We start from the raw sequence: 27,984 nt of genomic DNA on the forward strand, positions 1-27,984 counted from the left end.
CCCCCTGCTATGGGGCGTATGACTTTCCATGCGAAGCGACGATTTTTTTTATGTCTAATTGTTAGTTATTTTAGTATCTGTTGGTTAGAGAATTTTTTTACTATTTTTCTCGTATTCTTCGCTAAAAATGCTTACAAAAATCTCTTTTATTTTGAGGGGCCACAGTTATCGTAATCGTGCCCTAAGTAATCTTATAGGAGTTGTAATTGTCTAGTTAATTACGTATCAACAACTCATTATTAGATTGCGGATATTTATGCAAAATACTTAACTGAATATTTTGCATAAAATGCATATTTTGCATAAATTGCATATTTGCATAAATCGAGCATATTATTTGCACAAAATGTATATTTTGCATAAACTTGACATATTTGCATAAATCGAGCATATTATTTCCATAAAATACATACTTTGCATAAATTTCTATGTCATTTTTAAGTATAGGTATATAGTCAAACTATATACCTACATATATATCTGCATATTATCTTTATTTATTTTACGTGTATATATGATGCATAAATAACGCATATTTTTTGTGCATATATTTTGCATATCTCGATATGCATCCATAAAACAATTTAAAATTGTTAGTGTTCAGTAAAGATCTTTTATTATTGTTACCTAAATCTAAAAAAATGGTACTGCATACAAATCCGCAGTCCACTCATTATATTTTCCCAATATTTTTCTAATATTTTTCCAGGATAATCACCATATGCTGCGAAATACTGAATGAGTCAGCCGCCTTTTTTTCGATTGCTCAATTTCGACATTTTGTCAACACTCGGACTTTACCGCTCTATGACTGGGTGCCCTATGATATCTCATCAACAACCATTTTTTGGGCAACTTTGTTGCACCAAACCATCTTAATAATGATTTGCGCGAATGCCAGTGTTGCTCACGAGACTCTCATTTCTGGTTTTATGATCCAAATTTGCGCCCAGTTAGATATACTCTGCCATCGAACTCGCATACTGCCAAATTTGTTACAAGAGGCCCGGAAATGCAGCATCTCGAAAGAAGATTTCAAAATGCAAGAACGGCAACTAATTCGCGAGATTGTACATCATCATCGCTACGTGTATAGGTGAAAATAGAATTTATTCGCGCTTGAAGAAAAAGAAATATATATACATATATATAGTACATATATATTGAATAGATAATTGTAATGGTGCAGATTTGCGGAACGCATCAATGCGGTATTCACACTAATGATTTTCGTGCAATTCACCATAAGCTCGACAGTGCTCTGTCTTTGCATCTACCAAATGTTGACAACAAACTTACTAAGCGTCGAGTTTGCGTATAGCTCGTCATACCTTTGTTCTATGCTTATACAGATTTATTTGTACTGCTGGTTCGGCAACGAAGTGACACTGAAGGTCGATTATTTAAACATTCTTAAACCTTTTAAAACGTTATCCTTTTCAAGGAATATTTAATTTATTTAAAGCCGGTTTTAGCAAATTTGCTTTTTAATCAGCTTCTTAAATACACAGAGCACTGAAATCGGAAACGCCGTTTACGAGATGGACTGGTCGATGCTTCCAGTTGATTTAATGAAGACTCTTTTGATAATTATTACACGATCTGTGAAGCCAATTAAGATAACTAGCGGATACATAATTACTTTATCCAACGAATCTTTTATGAAGGTGAATGGGATGATATTAATAATAATACATTAGCGATATTGAAAACATTTTTAATCTATTTAATTAGGGGCGCCGACTTGTCAATTTGTCATGTGTGGAGTTGAACAATGTGACAGAAGAGGGGGCACAATAAAATTTTTACAATTACTTCCAAGATCTCTTTATAGACTTTCATATCAAGACTATAACAGAGAATATAGATTTTTATGCCAAAACTATAACAGCTGAATAATGAACGACGAAATTCTTCTAATAATAAATTCTTATAAATATATTTGTTTAACTTATTGAAACACTTACAGAAAATGTTGAACTCCAAATATTGTTTTTTATACTGAATTCATTCATAAGTGCATTAATATCCAAAGTCTCAGCAATATCGGAATGCACATGCAATGCAGTTACTAAATTCAACTGCACTTGCTGCATTGTAGAACGAAAATATGTTTCAATCTTCTCAAGGCAGAAAAAAACGCACAGTTATTATCAACATTAGTTATATTTAAAAAACAGTTTATGTGTGGAATTCCACATATGAAAAATTCTGATGAAATATACCACACACACCCCATAACAGTCGGCGCCCATGTCATTATACTTTGGTTCACACATGCCATTATAATGTTTATTCTTTCAGATCATTAAAATATCTTACTCGGCGTATAACGTTTTGCAGGGATCTTAATATAAACAAAAGTAATTATCTTCTTCAATATGTATCTTGAAGAAACCTGGTGGACAAATAATTATTTCTACGTAGATAGTTAATTTCAAACAATTTCCGAATAAGCGGGTAAAATTGATGTAGAAAACAACAATTAAAGTATCATTCAAAGTTCTTTATGAAATATCTCAAAGATATATATTTCTTACAGATTTCTTAAAGATATTCCAAAGTTGTCTCATGCGTCAATTTTAGACATTCCGCTTATTGGGTAACTAAAAAAAATTGTGAAAACTGCAAAATGGTAGAGGAATTTTCTATTCAGTTTTTCATAAAGTGCGTACATATGCACATGCCACACAGTGGTACCGATCTAAATATAGATGATCAAAAATGAAGTTTTCAACTTTTTCATTGAAAACTAAATTTCTTATAAAATAATCTCTATTTAGTGTGTAAACTTTTAGAAGTAACAATATTTTTCCCAAAAGAAAATATAAAGTTATAATTATAACAATAAAATTTGAAAAACATTCTTTATCTTCTAACGGTTAAATCAACGATGAATTAAATAAATAATCAATACGTTATTGAATAATATATTTTAAACTAATAATATATACAAATTATATTATTCTTTTAAAGTTAAATTACTATTAAATTTACTTTGAAATAATTATTAAAAAAAAACAATTAAATTTTTGATAATAAACTTGATATGAGATAGCAGCGTTTTTGCTAAACTAATAAACGCTATCTATTGGCTCTACCATGAATTTATTGCTCTTGAATTGAAAATTATATATATAGTGGAAAATTTATTATTAGATTATGCCTGTAGTCGCTGTTAAAAAAGATTTTAGAATTTGGATGTCTTCAAGTTTCATTGAGATAAGCCTTGTTTATTATTTAATAAGTAAATATTTGGCAATAAATTCTTCTTGTAGATTGATAGAGTAAGATCATATAACTAATAGAAAAATACGGGATATATTGAATTGCTTAATTACGATTATTAATTTAGAAGTTAGATTTGATAATCGTAAAACCGTAAGGCGTGGAAATCGTAATATGAGAGAGATATCCAGAGTATTTCTAATATGAAGTAATCTATGCTTCTATGTCATAGCGAAGATCGTTGCTAAAGTATAAATCTTATTGTACAATAATAAAGTAGACAACCGGAATGAACATCGAATGACTGTTTCTGTGATGCTTGGTTCCAACTACCTGAAGATGAGTCCCGGGCACAATGCATGTCCATTTTGCGCGCACATTGGCTGTGTCCGTTTGTATTTTAGAAACAATTACATAAAGTTTTTTAATTGCTATACTAATGCATCTACTTTGTGTTTTATTATCGATTTCTCGGGGCATCTCATATTAGGAGCACAATTTTTTGACTTTGCGATTTGCTCACTTTTTAAATTGTTTCAATTAAAAGGAAAAATAGAATTTGAATTAAATTTTACATAACATTAACTTAAAATTTATTAATTCCTTTCAAAATTATTTTTTTAAATTCTGTCCATAGACTTCTAGTCTGTACCCAAAATGAACTTGGTATCTCATAATAGGAGTCCTTCCTATACGTAAGACGGTAATATAACGTATATATAATATACATTAGTATCATTATTTGTGTGTGTATAAATTCTCTGATGTGTTTTTGAGGAAATAAAATACTTGCTTTCTTTTTTTATAGACAAAAACTATCTTAGCTTGTAATGTACGATCAAAGTTTTTCCAAAAAAGTTCGAAGGACTCATTTCGATGAATTGATTGTGCTACGTTGAAAATGACGATAGAAAAAGAGACATGTTCTTTTCAGATGAACTTTATGCACGACTCATCTTTTTCCTTTTTCTCTCTGTATTGGAGAAGACAATAAAAGAAAATATAAACGGTGTAGTAAGAAAATGAAAAGAATAGACCTTATGATTCCGTAAAATTTCTAGAAAAAAGGAAGAGCGAATTCTTGCTTAGTATAGAAGAAAAAAAACAGCTAGACGGATGTGTATCGGCCTCTCCAACGTGCACACTTTACCGCTCACTGTATTTATTATATATTAATGGATAATCGAACGCGACTTACTTTACTCGTAATAACGGAGCTATCATCGCTATATTATTCCGCCTAGAAGTCTTTTGTCTTTCGTTCACAATGTCACTAATTTAATGACCAATTGGCAATTTTGTCATATCACCTTATTCTTGTAATTCAAGTTTAAATTTGTTAAAAATACAAAACTGACAGATAATTGAAAGTTCCAGAAGTAATTAAAGCATATAAATTAGAAGAGTGTATTTTATGTCAGAGATGAGATCTAAGACTCGCTTATCGATCACGACGATGACATAGGTAGCAAATTCATACGAACATTCATTTTTAAATAAGACGGAATAAGATGGAACTTAATAATTGTGTCTTTATAGCGTATGGATAGTCTTTGTAGAATTGCAAGTAGTATTTCATGAAACGATTAATAAAACTTATTTATGCATGAATTATCTATAAGTCTATAATTATCTATAAGTCGCAAGTCAAAGTAATTCCTAAATAAGAGAGAATAAGGAAAGGGGTACGAGACATGAAACGCTGACGCGAGGAAATGCAGGAAACTGCAATATAATAGCATCCTCAGAACTAATTGTCTTGCAAGAAATATTTTTTTATCGAGACTTACCTAAGATCTTCGAGACCTTTTCTTAGACTCTCAAGAGTTAATAGTCATGCATACTCTTCCGTTATCGTTCGCGCTATTAACATATACCGGATACTGGAGACCCATTAACTTGACTTTTATCAAGTATTGGGCGTACATCATTTATTCTATCGTAATGAATTTTCTACTTTATTCATTCACATTTTGCGGTTTAGTCGACTGCTTCATAACAGAGGATCTCGAGACATTCATCGAGAAATTCTCGCTATATCTGTCGGTACTCGGCGTTAGCTGCAAAGTGATGAACCTGACGCTACGTCGGGATGAGATCATCGGTCTCACTGATATGCTGTTGCAAGACATCTGCGTACCCCGGAACGATCGTGAAATGGATATTCAGCGACGCTTCGATCGTAGCGCAAAGTACGCAGTGTAAAGTATTGTGAAATTAAATTCTGTAAGAACTAAGTTCGAGGTTTGTATGATTATATTCTTGAAATAATCTTTTTATGCGAAACGAAAGTCTAAGAAAAAAATTAAGAATTTAAAAATTAATAGATTAAATATTTATAAAAACATTTATGCATAATGCAATTCTGGAATTTTGAGACAAAATTTATATTTAAAAAATGTTAGAAAGATATTTTTAACTTTCTTATTCAAAATAAGATTCTTTATAATGGCGAGAGCGAGAGAGAGGAAAGGAGGGAGAGGGAGGGAGGGGGGAGAGGGAAGGAAGAGAGAGAGAGAGAGAGAGAGAGAGAGAGAGGTGTATTATTAATAATATTAATTGTAAAAGATTTTTATTTTAAGTAAACTGTGTGTACATTCCTCTGACGTGTTTTTTGTTTTAAGTAAATGTTCACGTAAGATCATAATCTCTTCGAAAGTCAATGATCTTGATGTATATTGTTTAATAGATCTACAAAAAGTATTTTTATATTGCATACTGGTCTATTTATAAAATACGCATTTGTGCATCATTCACATTTTTGTAATATTTTCCCAATATTTTTGCAATATTTCTTCAATGTTTCTCCAGAATAATCACCGTATGCTGCGAAATACTGAACGAGTCAGCCGTCTTTTTCGCCACGGTTGCTCAATTCCGGTACTTTATTAGCACTCGAACTTTGCCGTTGTCCGACTGGGTGCCCTATGACATCTCGTCAACGACCGCTTTCTGGGCTACTATGTTACATCAAACCATCGGATTAATTATATGTGCGAACGCCAGCGTTGCCCACGAAACTCTCATATCTGGTTTTATGATTCAAACCTGCGCCCAGCTAGATATACTCTGCTATCGCGCTCGTATGTTGCCGAGTTCGCTACGAGAAGCCCAGAAATGCAGTATCTCGAAAGAAGACTTCAAGGCGCGAGGACAGCGACTAATTCGCGAGCTCGTTCATCATCATCGCTTCGTATATAGGTGAAGATAAGAATTTATTCGCTCGTAAAAAAGAAAAGAAATATAGAGAGTGTCCCATATTTAAATGGCTAAATTTCGGGAACGTAAATAGGGAATCGATAAACTAAAAAAAAATTTTTTTAGAGATATACTCGTTTTTGCTTTGTTTTGGAAAAAATCACAAAAAATATAAAATGTAATTTTTGGATTTTATTATTGTTTTCAAAATGGAATATTATTGTTTTCGTGTACAAGTTCAGCGATAATGCGTTAGAGGCAGTACGAGAGTATACGCGCCGATTTCCAGACAGAAAAGTGCTTTTTTTTCTTACTCAGTTTGTCGATTTCCTACACCCCCTCTAAATTTGGCTATTTAAATTCGGGACTATATATGTATATACATATGTAAGAAAAATATATACAGGGTGTCCCTACCTTTTTTGCTAATCACTTTTGTGTAGATAGAGCGGACTAAACTGAGTCGAAAAGTCCTCTACCATTTTGTAATTTTCGCAGTAGTTAACAAGATATAAATTACTAAAAATTGCAAAATATTGGTTTTGAATAATTTTTTACTCAAATACTATCAACTTTACAGAAAAATTGCAAGAGACAAAAATTATTTATTTTCTTCTCATAAAGTTCTAAGAATTTTTTCAGAATTTTTCAATACCGTATTTTTTCATGTAGGTAAAAATAAGAAAATGCAGTACTAAAAAGTTGATAAAAAATTCTGAAAAAATTCTCAGAACTTTATGAAAAAAAAAAAAATAATAATTTTTGTCGCTTGCAGTTTTTCTGTAAAGCTGATAGTATTTGAGTAAAAAATTATTCAAGACTAATATTTTGCAATTTTTAGTAATTAATATATTGTTAACTATTGAGAAAATTGCAAAATGGTAGAGGACTTTTCGACTCAGTTTAGTCCGTTCTATCTACACAAAAGTGATTGGCAAAAAAGGTCGGGACACCCTATATAATATCATTTTGATATACAGGGTGTTTGGAGACTACCGCATTTTTTGTCATACGTGGGTAGAACAGCCTATACTGAATCAAAAAGTCCTGTACCATTTTGCGGTGTCAGCAATAGTTAACAAGATATTAATTATTAAAAATTGCAAAATATTGGTCTTGAATAATTTTTTACTCAAATACTATCAACTTTACAGAAAAACTGCGAGAGACAAACATCATTTATTTTCATCTCATAAAGTTCTGAGAATTTTTTCAGAATTTTTTCAGAATTTTTTAGTACCGTATTTTCTCATGTTGGTAAAAATAAGAAAATGGCGTCAAAATGCAGTACTAAAAAGTTGATAACAAATTTTAAAAAAATTCTCAGAACTTTATAAGAAGAAAATAAATAATTTTCCTCTGTTGCAGTTTTTCTGTAAAGTTGATAGTATTTGAGTAAAAAATTATTCAAGACCAATATTTTGCAATTCTTAGTAATTAATATCTTGTTAACTATTGCTGACACCTCAAAATGGTACAGGACTTTTTGATTCAGTATAGGCTGTTCTACCCACGTATGACAAAAAAATGCGGTAGTCGCCAAACACCCTGTATATATACTACGTGTTAAAAGTTCCGGAACGGTTATTTATCTTGGAAAGTATTGTATTGGTTTACTGGAAAAATGTTTCGTACAAAAAATGTAGAGTTTCAACAAATGCACCAAACGGCAATACCCATTTGACTAGCACTTCAATTTCACCACACATTTGTTTTGTTTAGATTGAACTTATCTTTAAAAACTCGTGTAGGGAATATTAAATAGTTGTGCAACTTCTAACGCTACTGCAAATTCCCATGGGGAATTTTCCTGTAAGTTTGCCTAACCATGGGTACCCATGGTAAATTCGACAGATTCTCATGGGAGGAGACTTCTATCTTGCTGTAAATTTCCTTGGGTTTTAATTTGGAGGATTTAGATCGGGAGATCGTGGGGATCATGTAACTGATTGTGAGCTATATATTTCAGTAACAGTGGATTTGCGAACGTATGTACATAAATATCACAGACTTCTATAAATAGATTGCTTACTTCGCCTCCATGTTTGAAAACAGCACTGAGCAGTGCCATATTTTGTGTTCACTCACTCTCACATGTATAAATCACACAGATAACAGTGTTGGTGTTTTTACACAAATTCAGGCGATACTCACAAACAGGACGCATATGTGAACTAAAACAATAACAGCTTTATCTCTTTCTATCATATTGAGTCAGCAGTCTAGTTATAGAAGTCTGTGTTACATATCAACTTTTCTTCGTGCTTGGTGCAGGGACTATAGGGTCCCGAAATTTGTTATCTTATTTTAGTTACACCCTCTGCGTGTGTATATGTATATACACACATGCACATGTATATATATATATATATATATATATATATGTATAAAAGAACTAATCATAATGGTACAGATTTGCTGAACGCATTAATGCAGTGTTCACGCTAATGATTTTCGTACAATTCACCATAAGCTCGACAGTGCTCTGTCTTAGCATCTACAAAATGTTGACGAAGAATTTGCTGAGCCTTGAATTTGCATGGAGCTCGTCGTATCTTGGTTGTATGCTTATGCAGATTTATTTGTACTGCTGGTTTGGTAACGAAGTAACATTGAAGGTCGGTCATTAAAAAATTTTTTAACTTTTAAAACCTTATTTTCTTCAAAGAATATTTAATTTATTTGAAGCCGATTTAGTAAACTTTCTTTTTAATCAGTTTATTCTTAAATACGTAGAGCACTGAAATCGGAAGTGCTGTTTATGAGATGGACTGGCCAATGCTTCCTGTTGATTTAATGAAGATTCTTTTATTAATAATTACGCGATCTAAGAGACCAATTAAGATAACTAGTGGATACATGATTACTTTGTCTAACGATTCGTTTATGAAGGTGAACAGGATAATATTGTCATAATATTTGCGCTAAAAATGTTTTTAATTAAGTAATTAAAACAATTATGTCTTGATTATTACATTTTTTAATTTTCATTTTTTTAGATCATCAAAATATCTTATTCAGCGTACAACGTCCTGCAAGGATCTTAGTACGAACGAAAGCTATCATCTTTTTCGGATACTCATATCGAAGAAATCTGGTGGCCAACTATATATTTATTTCCACGCAAATAATACCGCTTAGAAATTTAAATGTGCTTAAATATTTTCTTAAATATATTCTTATACATTTTTCATATAAGTAAAGGCTGAAGATCTTATAAAAACGATCTTATTCTCGCTTTTTCTTCAATGGCTTGGAAATGAACATGGCAACAGCAGCTCGCAGGAAGTCGGAAGTAATCGCGAACGATGTCGCCACCCTGAGAAATGGCTGACAGCTCGCGATAAATATACTTCTGTTTGCACATCGTGACGTATCCTTCAGCAAAATCGTCGATCATTCTGCACTTACGATCTTGTTCTCTGAGAATAGTATACATTACGAATATTTCTCGTAACATTCTATTTTATTCTCGTCTTATGATCTATATATACTATATTTATTCTGTAATTTTCTTATTAATATTACATATAAACATTAAAGGACTGTGACATTCTAATTTAAAGTATCTTTTTTCTGTACTTACATACAAGTTTCGATGCGTATACTTTGAAAAAAATTTTCGCCTGCCTGGACAATGTACATCCATTGATTTTTCATATTTATAGCCGTTTTTGGACGAATTAATCGCTCCTGTAATTTTAAGTGGTTTTTATTAGTGTTTATAGACATTTTTTAAACTTAACATTATTTACATATAAAGGGTGTTCTAATAACTCTGTTACAAGGCAATATCTCCGTTACCGTTAATGATATGCGAAAATGCTTAAGAAAGAAATTGTTTGGTTCGAAGGGACACACATTATGGTAGGAATTATTTCTTTCTCAAGGTCATATTTTGAGAGCCTTTAAGAGGTCATTAATATTTTTTTAAATAGGACTACATACTTTTATGATTATAGCATAATAGCTGAGGTCAAGACGAATCCAATAGCTTATAATATTATGACCTTTACGTGACCTTGAGTATGAAAAATTCAGAAATTTTCAGGAATGGGTGCGAATAACGAAATAAGTACAATTGAAAGTTTGGCATAGAAAAATTTATTGTAATAAGTGTACAAAATTGTTTCCATGAACTTCTAAACATTTGTTAATTCGAGTATTAAACGAACATCGCACATCTGCGAATATTTGGGGTGTTACAGCAGCACAAGCTTGTCGAATTCTTTCTTTCATGTCGTCACATGTCGTAGGCTTTGTCGAAAAAATGTTTTCTTTGATAAAGCCCCATAGAAAGAAATCTAGGGGATTAATATCAGGAGAACGTGGCGGCCAAGGAGTCAGACTTCCTCTTCCTATCTATTTATTTGGATATAAAATATTTAATGCATTGCGAGAAGAACGAGCGTAATGTGGCGGTGCACTGTCTTGTTGAAACTATATAACTAGACGTAAGGATATAGGGGAACATTTTTTAATAATGACGGAAGTGTATTAAGCAAGAAATTTGTATACGTATTGCCATTAACAGTCGTGTCAAAAAAATGTGGTCCAATTAGATAGTCACCCAAAATACCACACCATACATTCAACGACCAACGATGTTGAAACTGCACAGTTTGCATCCACCTAGGATTTACTGGAGACTGTGATGTGATTTCGCGAAAGGCATTTTCGCGTATCATTACCGGTAACGGAGATATTGTCTTGTAATAGAGTTACTGGGACACCCTGTATAAACAATTTTTGTAATTTCTTCTTTTGTAATTTTTGTAAGATCGTAAAAATACTAAAAATATAAATGCATACTGTTTTAATGTGAGTATTACTAATTCATTATTACTGATCAGTATTACTGATCGTAGGTTCACCTTTAGAAGAGATCACAATTTAAAGATGATTTTACCGTAGACAGGCAAAGTGGTTCCTCTTCGTTATCTAATCGCGGTGACAGAGCAATCTATTCATAAAATAGAAAATTCTAGATCAACTTTTTGTTAGCTGCGAGAAGAAATATCATATTGTAATTATAAGTCTACTAACAACATCCTCGTACGCGTAATGTATTAAGTTGGAATTCTTGGCGAGCATCTGATTTACAAATTCTTGAGGATAATCCGGAACATCCTCGCAGAAAGTTTGTTTTGTGTAATCACAACGTGTTACCTCTGTATGGTTACCGCCATTTCTTACTTGCCATCCTTCTGAAAATTCAAAATCATCTTTATTTGCTATTCCATAGATCACAGATCATTCCAGCAATACTACAGCAACATTTCAGCAATATTGCAGTAACAAATGTTACGGCAATATTGTTGCAGTTTTTTGCTGTAACAAATTATCTGAAAATAATACTTACCAAAATTTTTTACTCAACTAAAAATCGCCTTAGTAGAAAAAAATCTAATACTATTTAAACAATTTTTTCTATTTTAAATTTTGAAGATTTCCAAAAAAGTATCTTAAATATTTATGTTAATCTATTTTAGTCAACCGCTAAATATAGGAATTCTTTCAATTGAAAACAAAATATATAAGGTATAGATTTTGATACAATAATTGATAATTTCGCATCTATCAAAACACGAAAAACATTATTGTGATTTTAGTAATTATATTTCATTTGGAACATATAAGTAGAATGATTATAATGTATAATTTCTGTTATGTACACGTGATTATATTAAATTAATATTAATATATACTATTAATTATTATTAATTAATATTATTTGTTATTATATTTCACATGTCATAAAGAGATATTTTGTTTACTAAGGGGTGCATTTTTTATCGACATTACAATTTGATCAAAATCTCCGAATTGACTACATGGAATAAAAAAATCCTTTTACAGGATTACAGTAAACGCAAAATCCTGATGTGGCGCAGTGGATGTTATACTAAAATCGAAAAAAAGTAAAAAATTCTTTAAACTTTTTTTTTATTTTAGTATAAAATCCACTACACTACGTCAGAATTTTGCGTTTACTTTAATCCTGTAAAAGGATTTTTTATTCCATTTAGTCAATTCGGAGATTTTGATCAAACTGCAATGTCGATAATTGGGTCCCTCCAGCATCCCCTTAAACAGTCAAAATACTATTTTAGGATTGCACACGTTACCTTCAAAGCGCGATTTTACTTTTTCTTTCATGTCGTTAGGATCATAATATGATTCTTTCGTCACTTGATAGGAAGCGGTCGTTGGATGTTTTAGTCGCCCACCATTAACGCGATAATTGTAGAACTTTTTGTAAGACTCGTATCCGTGAAAACGATCTCCGAGGACAATCTAAAACAAAAAATGCAAAAAAGATATGCTTTAATTTAAAATTTATACAGCATATTCATATTTTATCAGTGCAATATCCTTTATGATAATATTGTAATTAATAATTTTAAAATTAAGTTTTGTTTTCTAAAGAAAAGTAATTGGTTATATAATTTATCTCGAATTAATCATTCGATATCACATATCAGACAAATTGATATTTTTCGACAATCACTTATCTGATTGCGCAAACTCGTTTTTGCTTACATCGCAATTAGTATCGTCTCTTTCTTCACTGTATTTAATTTATATTTAATATTATAAATTTAATTATTATATTTGATACTGTAAATTTAATTTTATTAATTAAAGGGCTTGCTGCAGCAACAGGCTAACTTACATTTTATAAAAACGAAATAACTAAATCTTAAAGTTAAAGTCGTGGAAAAAATATTAATATTATACATATTCGATGTTACATATATTTTTCTCATCATATTATATAACTTCAGATTTAATTTACTCCATTTTTACAAAATGTGAGTTAGTCCATTATTGCAATATGCTCTTCAATTGATATTAAATTAATATTAAATATGTCGTTTAACACTGTTAAAAAGTAATCTGTCGTTTAACACTGTTAAGAAATAATCGTTTATATCGCTCAATGTATAATGTGCATATTTAAATTTTCGATTAAATAATCGACTCGAACAATAAAAAAAAAACATTCGCATACCCCCACAATGAAGAGAAGCTCTATCAAAAACACTGTAGCAAACTTTCCCATAATTAAAACTACTTCTTTTCTTTCCACTCAATCGCACAACGTGACAAACAATATGAAACGAACGAATAAGCAAACCGTGCAAAGTATCAATGCTACACCGGTAGCTACGCAGCTTGTGAGCTTTAAGCAGTTTCATAGACGACTTAAACCGATTTGGATACATGACGACTTCCGTTTGCAAGCCGATGTCGGTTATTCCTTATCAACCGCATTATTATCTGCTTCCGAGGTTTTATCAGCAATCATCAATCGCGTCAGACATTCTACTAGTCGCTTGCATTTTTTGCAATAATATAGATTAGCTTATCATAGAACAGGAAAGCTGATCTGAATCTGCGAGAAAAATACTTCTCTTATTGCAAGAAATCAAAAACTTAAAAAGAAGTAAATTAGGAAATTCACAAATAATAGATATCAAAATAAACGACATAGTAATGTTTATCTCGATCTACTAAACACATCACTATGTTGTCTTTCGACGTTAGTTTCTTTACTGTTCGATATTAAAGGATTTTTTCTCTTCATTTTTTTTATCTTCCTATACCATCTAATCATATCCAGTAAATAAAATGTTAACAGTGTGATAGCGATTCTAGGAATGCTAAATGCTTTTCTCTTCATTTATTTTCTCGTGCCATCCAGTCTGTCATATCTAGTAAATAAAACATTAGCTGCAAGCTAGCATTTTATTGTAAATTTGAGCAGACTGTTGCATCATATTGACATCAACTGCATTTTTTCTTGAAATGTTTGCCAATATAATTAAATAGTAGATTACCAGCTATCTATTATTTTGTAATCATTTAAATCTTATCTATGTTATTCAAATAATTATTTACCCAGATAGCATAAGGATGTCCATTGTACTTCCACTGGACATTTGTTTCTGGACATTGGGACGTCCATAGGAAGTCCAAATTATGTCCGTCGAACGTCCTATGGACGTCCATGGGATGTACATTTGTCACAACTTTGTACGTCCATAGGATGTCTGAACACATCCAATTTTGGACCTATTATGGCCATGTTATGGACTAATTTTGGACATCTTTTTCAGTTGAAGACCTTGCTGCAATATTAGTAATCACGTACTATATGATAATATGTGTTTATTGGAATATATGCTACACCATCCTCTGACTGTCTTATTTATATTCTCCGCTTTCATCAAATGTGAGTTAGTCCAATATTGCAGTAAGAAGTGTGTCTTCAATTTTAAATTTGATTAAAAATATTTAAAAGTATTGGGTATTTCATAAAAATAAAAATTACAATTTTTTGGAATTAACTAATTTTATTTGGGTAATATTAATTGGCTAAATATTGGCAATACAATATTTAGCCAATATTGTCAAAACAATATTTAGCCAATATTGGCAAACCAATATTTAGCCAATATAGTAGAAGAACTCAGCCAAAAAAAGGATAAAAATTTTTTGCTGAGAATTTCTCATCATAGTGCGCCTTTTATCCAATTCGATGTAGTTTTATACGAGTAACTGAACTTCGCTGTGTCCCTCTAGTGGCGATATTGTGTACTGTTTGAAAATGAGACATATTAAATATTTCTGCACGAAACTAGTCACGCGTAAAAATACCGTACAATTCCAAAGTTTAGCACGCAGTTTTATTTTAATGCTGATAATGCGATCGCTTTACGGGAGAAATCTACGTGCAACATGGAACGTCAATTTACACGTTAAATAATTATTAATTATTTCCATTAATTTATGACTTCTACACACTGGACGCTGAAACGCTTATCGCGCGACGCACAGTGATACCGATGTGAATATATAGGCGATCGAAAATAAAAGTTTTAACTTTTTCATTGAAAACTAAATTTCTTGTAAAATAATCTCTATTTAGTGTGTAAAATTTTAGAAGTAACAGTATTTTTCCCAAAAGAAAATATAAAGTTATAATTAACAATAAAATTTGAAAAAGGTGCTTTATTTTCCTACGGTTAAATTAATGAAATAATTAATACGTCATTGAATAAGATATTTTAAACTAATAATATGCAAATTAAGTTATTCTTTTAAACAATTAACAAGAATATAGAAGGGTAAATTAGAGTCAAGTTCGAATATAGATGCTGTTATATTACAGTTTCCATTTCCTCGTTTCAGCGTTTTTTGCTGTATGGCTTTTTTTATTTTCTCTCACTTATAGATAATTTATACATAAATATGTTTTGCTAATCGGCCCACAAAACGTTACGTGCAATTCTATAAAGGCTATCTGTACGCTATGAAAGGTATGTCAGAGTTATTATGCGGTAAATTCCGCCTTATTCCATTTTATTTAAAAATAAACGTTGGTATTAATTCGCTACGTTCACTATAACTCCTATTATCGTCGCGATTGATATACGCGAGTCATAGATCTTAGCGCCAGCACAATATTTTTGAATCTATATATACTTTAATAAGACTTCTCGAACTTCCAGTTAACCATTAGTCGTATTTTTAACAAATTTAAATTTAAATGACAAGAATATATCGAATATCGTAGTGATGTGACAATCGTCAATTGGACATTAAATTTTATCATGCTACATTCGTTATATTATAATGAATGTAGCATGATAAAATATGCATTAGAAGCCGATATACATTCTCTCTAGTTGCTTTTTCCTTTTATATAACTAGTAACAGAATTGACTACTTCTATTTTATTAAAATTCTTGCAGTATCGTTTTTATATTGTGGTTCTCAACGTAGCACAATCAAGTCAAGAGTCCTTGTTCCTTCAATCCAAAAGGACTTTGATCGGCTGTTAGGAGATAAACGGTTCCTTGCCTAAAAGAAAAAGAATATATTATGGAATTTTGCATTTAAAGAACATTATTCTAGTTAAGAAATTCTTATATCTTCTAATATTTTTAGAATTATTCATATTTTAAATTAATGAAGATTTAAAAAAAGATGTCGAACTTCTTCATATTTTGGTCGTGTTCCGATATTCATTGCCAGTACTGAAAATCTATTAATACGTTACAAGCACCATGCATTTTCAGCACTGATAGTGAATATCGGAACACAGTCATCATATTGCGAAAAATATTGTGGTCTAAAGGCTTAGGACGCTCGCACGGAATGCAAAAGATCAGAGTTCGACTCCCGGGGGAGGCAATATTTTTCACAAATTTAAAAAGTCTGAAAAATTTTTTTAGTGTTATAAAATGAATACAGGGTGTCCCGGGAGACTTTTGCCATAACTCATAGTAAGGTAGATAGGATCAAGATGAATACAAAAATCCCATATCATTTAGCGATATTCGCTAATAATAATCGAGATATTGAAATTTTTTATTGTACTAATGAGAACACGCCGAGAAAAACGCTTCGACCGCTCGAGGTGTAGCCCGGCCCAATTTATCAAGTATTGATTGCCGGCAACGCGTTGGAGAGGCAAAAAGGGAAACCGGCATCGCCGCTCACATGTTGTCGCACCGCGCCGAGAGACTTCGATGCGCTACGCACATTTGCGATTATAATATAATGAAACCGATTATAATATATATATAAAATAACATTGCAAAAATAAGACAAATACAAATCACAATAAACTTCTGTGAATAAGAATGTCGAAAGAGAGAAAGCGATAGAGACCTATGGAATTTACGGAAAATCTAATTGATTTATATCGTAATCTGACGCTTCTCTAAATCGAAAGAAAACAAATTTAAGAAAAAATATCCGAAAGTAATAATATCATTCTCCGCCGTTTTCTACTATCATTTTGCTGTTAGGAGAACATGATTTCATCAGAATATGATAAAATATTAATAAAGAGTTTTGTTAAAACCTATCCTTAAAAAATTACTGAAAATCTGTTGTAATTAAGGGGTTATACCTACTTGTAAACTTCAAAAAAATCGATTCTTGGATTTTAATATTTTCTTAAAGTGTATACTTTCAGAAATATTTCCTATAAATTTCAAGGAATAGACGACTCCGTGTAAGTTTTGCATCTTATTTGGTTATAAACTTAATTTGAAACTTCAAACGCATTTTTCTCAAAACTGCATTTTTAAAATCGGTGACCAAAATATCTCGAGAACTGCTGCACCGATCAAAATGAAATTTGGTAGGCTTCTTTAGTACTAAAAAATCTAGTGCCCCCGATCGTGGCTTTTTTTTCGTTGCGTATTTTTTTTACTAATAAAAAACGAGCGAATTTTTGGTAGAAGAATCGTACCTTCGAATTTGAACAGTCAGCATTTTGTCGCAAATTAATTTAAAAAAAAAATGAACGATCGGGCACTAGATAATCTTATATATTAAGATCTAAATTTGTCGGGCTTTTTCATTTCAGATAAACCAGCTCAAAGCCAGAGTGGTCACCGCAAAATGCTTCTAAAAAAACTGTTTCTGGGAGATCACTCATATCTTCTTTATTTATCGATATTTTGCAATAAAAAAAGTACTGAATTATCCTTGAAATACATATATTTGAATACGTAAACATTAATTTCAAAAGCACTTCAAATTTTTTCAAAAAAAATTCCCAGAATACGTGTTTTTTCGACCTTGCAAGTAGGTATAATAGTGTATTTACGGTAGTAGAAATTCTAAGTTCACTATCACAAAAATTATAAAAAGGACTCTTCGTTGTTAATCGTACCAACGATATTTGACATAACATTGTGCTCTTTAGGTGTAATTACCGTAGACGGCGAATCAGATGGTAATATATCATAAAATCGAAGAAGAGTAGAGATGTTTCTCTAGCGTATTATTACAAATGTTCGAAAGTGTCCCTTATTGTTTGTGTTCATCTCAATCCCATCTACCTTCCCGTAAGTTATAGCAAAAGTCTCGCGAGATATCCTGTATATAAAAAATAAATTATGTAAAAAATTCTAAGAAATTTTTTACACTAAAATATAATTTTATAAAATAATAATCTTTTTCTTAAATATATCATTTATTTCAAAATTTTTTCACTGACGCGCTGCTTGGAGTGGCATATCCCATGATAATCTGCGTGTTATTATTGCATTTGCCGGAAGCCAAATGAGATAATGAAGAACATTGCACACCCAGGAAGGCAGATTCGTTGATCAGAGACTCTGCATAGAATTTCCAAGAACGATGATGGCTGCAGAAATCTATCAATGAAATGACAAAAAGCAATGTAAAAGGTACAATCTTTAACTGCAAATTCTAAATGAGAAAAAATATATATACCATCTTTGCTATAAAATTTAGGATGATGTGGACAGCCGGGTTGTATGCGTTGACCACCGTTTGGGAAAAAGTCCACTGTGCCTGTAATCCTGGCAATACCATAAAATCCATAATCCGTGTGTATGATATCCACAAAACGGGCGTCAAAGAGCGAAAGATGAGGTTGAAGAAAGTTGTAAAGAGGACCAGCGGGATCCAATCCTATACAAAAATATTGAAAAGTATATAATGATATAATAATAATATTTATCTATATATATGTACATATATGCATCAAACTAATATATCTTTTTAATTTTAGTGCATTGTTACGTCCGGCCGCGTGCGTATTCCACAATACATGATTTCTGATAGGTTGAAATTCTTATTCTCTGTTCTCTGTTCCCTGTTCCTGTTATTGTGCGGAGCCCCTAACGGCGCATTGCTAAGGGCGATCCTCGCGCCTCTTCTCGAAGGCTACCCTTCCCGCCGCCGCGCCATCTCGCGACAGACCGAGTAATCGCGCCAACTTGCCATAACTGTATCGCGTTGCTTCTGACATACGTGTAAATAATAATTGGAAAATCTTCCGTCTATCAATCGGTCTATCAATATTACTAAATAAGTGTAAATAAAAGAACTGAGGAACGCTATATGGTGCGCGATTTTCTTTCCACAACTTCCCCTGCCTCCAGCACCTATGAACCTGCTCGAATCTCTGAAATTCTTTGTAAATCACGCTGCTTATTTTAATTACAATTTATTAATATTGATTCAATTCTTCTTTAATATTTTTCTTTCGTCATAAGATAACTAATAAATTAAATAAATAACAATATCTCTCACAAATCTTCTTAAATCTTATTTCTCATTAAAAAAAAATACAAATTCATTAATAATTTAAATTACTCAGTTAAGTATATAAAATATCAGTAATAGTAATTTCCTTCATTTTTATCATTTTTCTTTTGCATTTTTATCATTTTTCTTTTCCATTAAATTAACTAATAAATTATCTTTCTCTTTAAAAATCTGTTAATTCGAGTCCGCTAGTTGAGAATTTGAGTATGGGCTGTCGTCTTTTGGTTTGCCGCTCGATCTGAGACGCGCCTTGGATTGATCGTACCTCCTTTATCTAAGAAAATATTCTCCAATCAATCTCTACCTTCCTCTATTCCTGTGATACCGCTCGTACATATGACGCCGCGCCGTTTCGATCGCTATTTTCTATATTCTTATCGGTACGGACGTAACAATATTGAAACTTACAATTAGCAAAAATCTCGGGAAAAAATGTTTTCATGTATAATTATATAAAATTATATGTAATTATATATATATATAAAATTGACATATTTTATAGAATTATAATTATATATAAAATATATCCATATATATAACATTTCTTCCCAGGGGGAATGTAGATTTCACTTTTTAAAAAAATAAAATTATTTTATTTGTAAGAATACGAAATAAAAAATAATAAAGAATTAATCCGAATTTGAATTATTTCATCATTGTGAATTTGTGAGAGAAAAAAGAGAAAGAAAATCATCAAAATATTTTAATATCTCTTGTTATTTAAAAATATTTTGGTATTGGACAAGATATTTGGATTGAATAAAAAGTAATTTCGTATTTTTAGATTTGAATGTCATCTAAAAATATGAAATTTCTTTTTACTCAAACCATATTAAGCATGAGTGATATGATTAAAATCCAAATAAAAATCAGCTAATAAAAAACTGGACTTCTGGACTTTCACCTGTTATTCTAGGAATCTTAAAGTTAACTTTTCTGCCAATATAACCGGAGATTTGACTGCCCATGGAGTGCCCAATAACGTGTAATTTTTCAGTATCGAAGTCCAACTCCGCCATCTTATCGAGAATCATCGTAAGAGCATTTGCAACGCGAGGAGCATTTCTTGTCACTGTTACATATGAGTCGTTCGCAAATTTACTGTAATCCACTGCGATAATGTTATGATCGTTTCTTTTCAAGTAAGCTGAAACATAAAAGTAATTTATATACTTTTTAAAATACATATTACATGTCATTTTGATATACCTTGCACTATTGTTTGTACGCTCTTTTTCTCTACATTTTCCGAAAAACCATGAATGTACATCACCGTCGGTTTGCTAGTGTTTAATCGAGATGTAATTGCGCTGGCGTTTTCCAGTGAGCAATCGATATATTCATGTATAGTGATTCTGAAAGAAATAAAATTTTGGATTAATAATAAAAAAATAGGTTTTTCGGAAAATTTATTATTATTTTTATTTTTCGTCAAAGAAGATTGATATCATGACGAAAAATGCAATTAATTTATTTTTTTCGCAAGAATTTAATTTTAAATAAATAAAGTGATAAAAGAAATCAAAAGTTTAAAATAAGTACCCGACATAAATACGTAGAAAGATGCTTTTAAGGTCCTCCTCGATGGGCACTCCGTCTACAAAAAAATAAATGCTCATTTTTTCTTATATCAAACATTGCCTGTATTTAAGCAGAACAGAGAAAAAAAATTTATAATAAAATATTTCTTCAGTATAACAACTTTTTCAAACAGTTAAAGGAGAATCAAATAAAGCTAATGAGAGTACAGCGCAATTAATAGTGCGCAACAAATTAATATAAAAAACTTTCATTAAAAATTTTTATTGCGATATTATGATGTCATTTAACAATTGATTGAACGTATCGAATCTATTTTGAGTCATTTTCAGCAATTCGATACATTTTATACTTCATGTATTAATCCTCAATGTGTCAGGATTGGGTAATTTAACAAATTGCAATATTCATACTGAATGTACTGTGATTATACCGAATAAACCAGAAATGTTAATATGACATCTCAGAAAAATATTATTTCTTATATATTGTCAAGATATATCAAATATAATAGCTAAATTTTGATTTTGATGCTGAATATACTGCTATTATATCGATTATACCCAAGACGTCTCTAAATTATTCTTGATACTGTCATGTCTTCCAATGTCATCATGTCATGGCAGTCATGGTGTCAGTTTCGCGAGACCACTCGAGCGGGACGGACGTACGCATCATCTCATCCATTTTTTGGAAAGTGTTTCCGGCTTCGACTGTGCATTGTGTTACATTATTTGTCTTGATTACATCATTATTTCGTCCCATTCACCGGTTTGAGGTGACCGATGTATCATACTTTGGTTACATGATTTATTTACGATTCTGGCCGGAATCGTCTCCATTTTTGCGGCGAGTGTTATCAATTTTAAAGAAAAAGAAGAAGAAGGTGTCATGGTGTGCAGGCGTGTGAGCCACGAGATTAAGCACGAGCATAGTGTATCGAGCATGCTGAATGAATTATAAGTATTTGCACAATGCAGTTGTTACTATAAAATAGAAAGTATTTTTAAAAAATTTTGCTTCTTTCAAAATATTTACTATTTTAAAGTAGCAACTGCACTGTGCAAATACTTAATTCGTTCAGAACATTTTGATTCTTTCAAAATATTTACTATTTTAAAGTAGCAACTGCACTGTGCAAATACTTAATTCGTTCAGCATGCAAGCGCGAAATTTTATATATATCTGTATGTATGTGTGTATGTATGTGCATGCATACATGACATACTAAAGACATCACTATGATAACGCGGATACTATACAGACGTACTGGAGACGTATTGAAGACATACTCATACATTTCAGAATAACTACGGTATATTACTAGGAGCTCCCTGCGAAGTCTACGGGATGATAAACCGCGGACATAGTAGATTCTGAAGAAATATTCTGTGCATCACAGACGCGCCTTGAATATCTTGACGACGTATTCAACATACGTTTGCGATATCGTTCTAACATTGTCAGAACGTACATGGCTGTCTGGGAATGCTCATCAACTAATCATGTAAGTGCACGGTCTCTTGTAACAGCAAATTTTTAGTTGCGTTAACCTATCCGCAATGTCGCTATATGATTTCGATAGGCTAACGCAATTAAAAATTTGCTGCTACAATCAAAAACTGGTTGCTCCAGCCGATTAAAAATGCTATGCCATATTTTACTATCTAAATTGTTGCAGCAACCAATCTTTTCTTTCAATGCATCTTTGGTCGGATTCAACTATCACATTAAATTGGATTACTTCTCCGTCGCGGCGGTGCGTCGATCGAACATCTTGGGTAATGCTAATGCCGGCACATACTATGACTTTCAAGCCTCATAACTCGAAAAATATTTAATGAAAAAATATTTTATTTTAATGTTTTGGAAAGCTTTCGGGATGTACTATAAGAATATGCAATGAAAAATGGGATGTTTCATTTAAAAAAATTGATGTGACCTTGACCTGATCTTGGCGATGCCACCCAAGGTCAAACGGATATGATCGGTAAATAGATTTGAACCCTACAACTTTTGTCTGAAACATTTTTCTGTAATACTTATACTTTCCATGATATTCAGGTGTCCCGGCACTTTTCAAACACCCTGTATATATATACAGGGTGTCTATAAAGTCTCGCCCAGGCCATATATCTCGGAAATAGTTTTAGATATGGAAAAATGTTTCAGACAAAAAGTTGTAGGACATTAAGGGGGACATATGATGAAAATATGAATTTGATCTTGAATGGCTTTCTCAAGGCTAAGTCAATGCGAGCATTGTTTTCTTAAACGGAACCCCTCATTTTTTATTCCATATTCTTGTAGCTTACCTCGAGAGTTTTTCAAAACACTATAATAAAATATTTTTTCTTTAAATACTTTTCGTGTTATAAAGATTGAAAGTTACAGTCCCGGCATTAAGCCGGTGTTCGGCCGATGGCTAAAAACCTCTTGAATGTTGTTTAGGATCATGATCTAGATAACATTTGTCAAGATCAAGGCCATTGGAGGTAGTTCCTCTTATTTTTACACTAAAAATTCATTTTTACGTAAAAATGAAAATAAGAGATACAATCACCAATAGCCTTGATCTTGACAAACGTTATTCAGGTCATGATCTTGAACAACATTCAAGAGGTTTTTAACCGCCGGTCGGATACCTTGAATAATGCTAATGTCGACTGTACTGTAACTTTCAAGCCTTATAACTCGAAAAGTATTTAACGAAAAAATATTTTATTATGTTTTATATATAAAATGTTGTACATATATAGGGTTGCAAAGTAACTTATAACGACGTTACTTATAACTAGTGTTCGGAAACATCAGACGATTTGACAGTTCGAACAGTTCGAATCTCAAGTTCGAAAGTTAAATAGTTCGGACTGAATGTATGTTCGAACTATTTTAACCCACTTCAGAGCTAAAAGTTCGAATTTATTACATTTCGAACTCAAACATAACAAGTCGTCCTCAGGATCAACCTGAATATAACTGAATTTGACGCGACTTTTTCTTTTTGACATTTTTGTAATATTTGTATATTCAAGTCTCGTGAAAAACTGTTCTTTTGTTTCCAAAGCATACTACATTTATTTACTGTCCGAACCGTCCAAACTTCAGACATAACGAACTGACATTTCATACTGACCACTGCTTAAGCTCGAACTGTTCGAACTGTCCGAAATATTCTAATTAGATGCTCATTTTTTTCAACTTCGAATTATTCGAATAGATCGAATATTCAACATGTTCGAATCTTTTGTATGAGCCTTGCTTATAACAACATTATTTCTTTAGTAATGAGTAACGAAGTTGACCCCGTTATTCTTGTATCGTTACCTTTTTATAGGTCAATAACAGATCAACATTGTAATATTCACACAAAAATCAACCATTTCACAAGAACTTTATACGATTTCATACACTCAACTTCTTATATTAACTGACCATCGCACATTGTAATGAACTGAGATTTAATTTCTTATAATTTTTAAATTGTAATTTTTAACTTATCTAGCTTCCGACTTAAAAATTGTATAATAGAACATACTGATGAAGGCCGAATATCGACCAAAACGTTTATGAATTTCAATTTGTAATGATTACACTGCGGAACTTTATGCAAAATACTTAACTGAATATTAACTATCGGACAGTTTTAGCAGTCAATCGTTGTTCGTTAAAGAGTTATTAAAAGGTGAAGTAAAAAGATTGAGATTGCCATCTGTAAATTTACAAAATTGCAAAATATGCATTTTATACAAAATATTCAGTTAAGTATTTTGCATAAAGTTCCGCAGTCTAGTAATGATTATTATAAATATATGACATTGCAACAAACAACCGACGTATTGGCTGCATGTTCCTTTTTTAACTTTTGTTTATAAGTATTAAGCCATTATTTACTTCTACATTGAGGCATTTGATTTGAGGATGTAGAAACCACAAAGCGATATAGTTTAAAACTTGTAAAAAAATTTTTTCTATCCTTAAAAACGTTTTACAGTCCAGTTAAAAGCAACTTTTAAAGGCTCTATAGGAAGTCCTGGGAAAATTCCAACTGAATCTTGTTCTGTGTAAACATACTTATAATTTGAGGGGAGGAACGATCCATTTAAACGCTTGAAACCTTGCTAAAATCGATCTTGAACTCAAAATTTGATCATTTTTTCACATTAATCTGGCTGTTTTCTTAAGGCGTATATCGTAGAGCTAAATGAATTATTGCATCGTGTTCAGTGATCAAAAAAACATATATAGTTTCTATATGTATATAAGTATATATATCATTACATCATGGTTTATATATATATAAACCAAGATTAAAATTAAATTATGTTGTCAGAAATATGGACATTAATCATTAACTAATTGTTAAAATACGTTTTACACACCAATGTGGACGGTCAATTCAAATATTTTTATCCACGCTCACATAAGATTTAGTTCGCACCGTTAGAAATCCGCACATCTTTTTACTTGCATTAAGCATTGAATTGAATGACTAGCCGCCGATCTATTTCATCACATAAGAGGAACTGCGAGCGATATGTATGTAAAACGCGTAAAACAAGAATTAAGGATTATTTTATTGTTTATTGAAATATGTAAATGCGACCAGAATTAGAGATTATTATATCATTTTATTGTTTATCGAAATTTTATTCGGTAGTTTAACGTTTTTAGCGATTTTTAAACATTGAGAATGACTCGATAGAAGTTGAAACATATGTTTTTATATGTATTATATATATGAAATTTAATATATAGCATTAACATCCAGCTTGGCTCGTGGTCCTTTCTTGTTTATTTATTAATTAACTAATGAATTTCCTTTATTATATATCTAGCTAAATTTTTAGTAAAGAGATTAGAATAAATTCAGATTTTCAGAAGTACGCATTCGCAAACATTGAAATGTTTCATCACAATGCATTTTTATTTATTTATAGGAATTACATAAAACACATTTCTATGCCTTTCAGATTAAAAAAAATTTTTAATTTTTTATTATTAAATTAGTTTTTTAAATACATCGTAAGTACCGCTCAATTAAAAATTTACTGAACAAGAAAGAACTAGTTTTTCAATTTAGTTAAATCTATTGGGAAAAGTTTTTTTATTCAATTGAATCTAAAGTAGTGAAAATAATGGATCATGAATGCTACTAAAGCATACATTCAGATGGATTAAAATGAATAAAAGTTTTTATCCATTTTAATCTATTTTTACTGAGTAGAATTCATTATTGAAAACCAATACTTACCAATCGTAGATGCATATATTATCACAATGGTGAAAACAAATTGTTGAAAAATGTAGCTCTTCATTACGAGACCCTACCAAATAAGAAGGATTTCTGGATAAACTGAACTTCGATTTTTTTCCTGCGCATGGCAATATAAGAAGTCGCATTGCTAATTTATGCGCTGTTAAATTTATGAGACATTCTGCTATCTAATATCGCCGTTTGCTTTACTGTGTGTATAAAGGACGCACTCGTGTCAAACGTCGTAGACATAATTCTTCTTAATAGAATATCTATTAGATAAAGTGGCTTTTAAATACAAGAAAAAAGTTACTTGTGTTTGTAAATTTTAAAAATTATTGTTAAATGATTATTGCTGAATAATATAGAGAATATGCATTATTCTCAAATAATTAATTAAATATTTCTTTAAAATTTCATATAAGTTTTTATAATATAAAAACATGGAAGAGCAATTTTAATTATACATAATATTATATTGGTTTAATTATATACTCTACTCAACAAAAAAATAGGGAACACTTTCGAACACGCTCCAAAATGCGCAATATTCAAAATACCGTAATTCATTAAAACATCATCGCAGATAAAAAATAAAAAAATCATATGAAAGCTTGAAATCCCTACTTTTGAAATCGGTAATTGATATTTCAATCTGATTAATCCTTTATGGAGCTATACGGACACAAATGAATATCCGTCAAATGTGAAAATTTTGTACAAATTTTACAAAGGTCTATGGTATGAAGTAAAATTTACACAAAAATGTGGTTTACAACAATCGAATTTATTAATAGCATCATAGAAAAGTTTGGACTTTCTGGAGACCCCACGATTGTCTACACTGATGGCTCTAAATTAGATGATTCACTTTCAACAGGCGCGGGAGTTGTCGTTGAGGACAGAGATATTGCTTACAGTATTAGTTTGCCTAAAAAATGTTCTTCCTTTATTGCTGAGGCATTTGCTATCAAGCCTGTGTTGGATATTATCTGTAATACAACGTTTTTTTATTACAAAAGATGTTATTATATTTTCCGACTGTGAGGCTGTGATTTTTGCAACTGAAAACAATCATGTAAGTGTTTATAAGAATATGTATATAATAGAAATTAGAGAAAAACTTTCTTATGCATATAATAGGTTAGTTAAAAATTATTTTGACTCCAGCTCATGTTGGAGTAGCAGGAAATGAAATGGTTGACGAATTGGCTAAGGAAGGCTCCTCTGAAGTTGCTTGTGATGATATTATGGTGCCTCTCCTAGATTTCAGATGTGTATTTAGACAATCAGTGTGGAGTAATACGCAAACTACTATAATACAGGATGCTAGATTTGAGGGTTCTTTTTATTTTGAAAATTTTTGTAATAGAGATTCGATTCAACTATGGTTTGCGAGTTTTAACGAGGCTAGAGCGTTGGTGACTAAGTTCCGATTCGGCAGTCGAGGGAAGAAGGTCGGGCTGTGATTTTCATTCTCGTCAAGTATCGCGTGGGTGTTTGATTTGCTGGGATTGTTGCTGCCGGTTCTCGCGGCCGGCCTAGGAGGATTTTCTCTCTTTACATAGCGAGCAGATTCATCCGGGTTTCCTCTTTACGCGAGTTTATCGTGTGCATGGCCGGGGCCGAGCCCCCGGATCGGGGGGAGGGGGGGGGGG

General features: G+C 31.6%; 3 protein-coding genes across 3 annotated transcripts in view; 1 reads left to right on the forward strand and 2 right to left on the reverse strand.

Moving 5' to 3' along the window:
- The window catches only part of LOC108764018 (odorant receptor 94a-like), a 10,532-nt gene extending 1,042 nt beyond the window's left edge, over positions 1-9,490 (forward strand). Inside the window, 8 exon segments of the mRNA XM_018512004.1 lie at positions 710-1,096; positions 1,190-1,429; positions 1,514-1,667; positions 2,305-2,339; positions 6,040-6,429; positions 8,840-9,083; positions 9,163-9,318; positions 9,426-9,490. Of these exon segments, the coding sequence (XP_018367506.1) occupies positions 710-1,096; positions 1,190-1,429; positions 1,514-1,667; positions 2,305-2,339; positions 6,040-6,429; positions 8,840-9,083; positions 9,163-9,318; positions 9,426-9,473 (1,654 nt within the window). The 3' untranslated portion in view covers positions 9,474-9,490.
- A 74-nt stretch (positions 9,491-9,564) lies between these two features.
- LOC108764056 (uncharacterized) lies at positions 9,565-13,652 on the reverse strand. The gene is made up of 6 exons (XM_018512063.1): positions 13,442-13,652; positions 12,555-12,723; positions 11,473-11,633; positions 11,336-11,389; positions 10,013-10,119; positions 9,565-9,848 (listed from the first exon to the last, which is right to left on the reverse strand). The coding sequence occupies exons 1-6, from the start codon at positions 13,490-13,492 to the stop codon at positions 9,641-9,643; spliced, it is 750 nt and encodes a 249-aa protein (XP_018367565.1). The 5' UTR covers positions 13,493-13,652; the 3' UTR covers positions 9,565-9,640.
- Positions 13,653-16,194: 2,542 nt separating this feature from the next.
- Positions 16,195-26,394, reverse strand: LOC108764075 (phospholipase A1 member A). Its single transcript, XM_018512089.1, has 7 exons — positions 26,324-26,394; positions 21,073-21,127; positions 20,740-20,885; positions 20,435-20,677; positions 18,691-18,891; positions 18,452-18,611; positions 16,195-16,296 (listed from the first exon to the last, which is right to left on the reverse strand). Exons 1-7 carry the CDS (start codon positions 26,385-26,387, stop codon positions 16,224-16,226), a joined length of 942 nt encoding a protein of 313 aa, XP_018367591.1. The 5' UTR covers positions 26,388-26,394; the 3' UTR covers positions 16,195-16,223.
- Positions 26,395-27,984: the final 1,590 nt, after the last annotated feature.

The sequence above is a fragment of the Trachymyrmex cornetzi genome, unplaced genomic scaffold, assembly GCF_001594075.2.
Source record: "Trachymyrmex cornetzi isolate Tcor2-1 unplaced genomic scaffold, Tcor1.1 scaffold392, whole genome shotgun sequence".
Classification (NCBI taxonomy): Eukaryota; Metazoa; Arthropoda; class Insecta; order Hymenoptera; family Formicidae; genus Trachymyrmex; species Trachymyrmex cornetzi.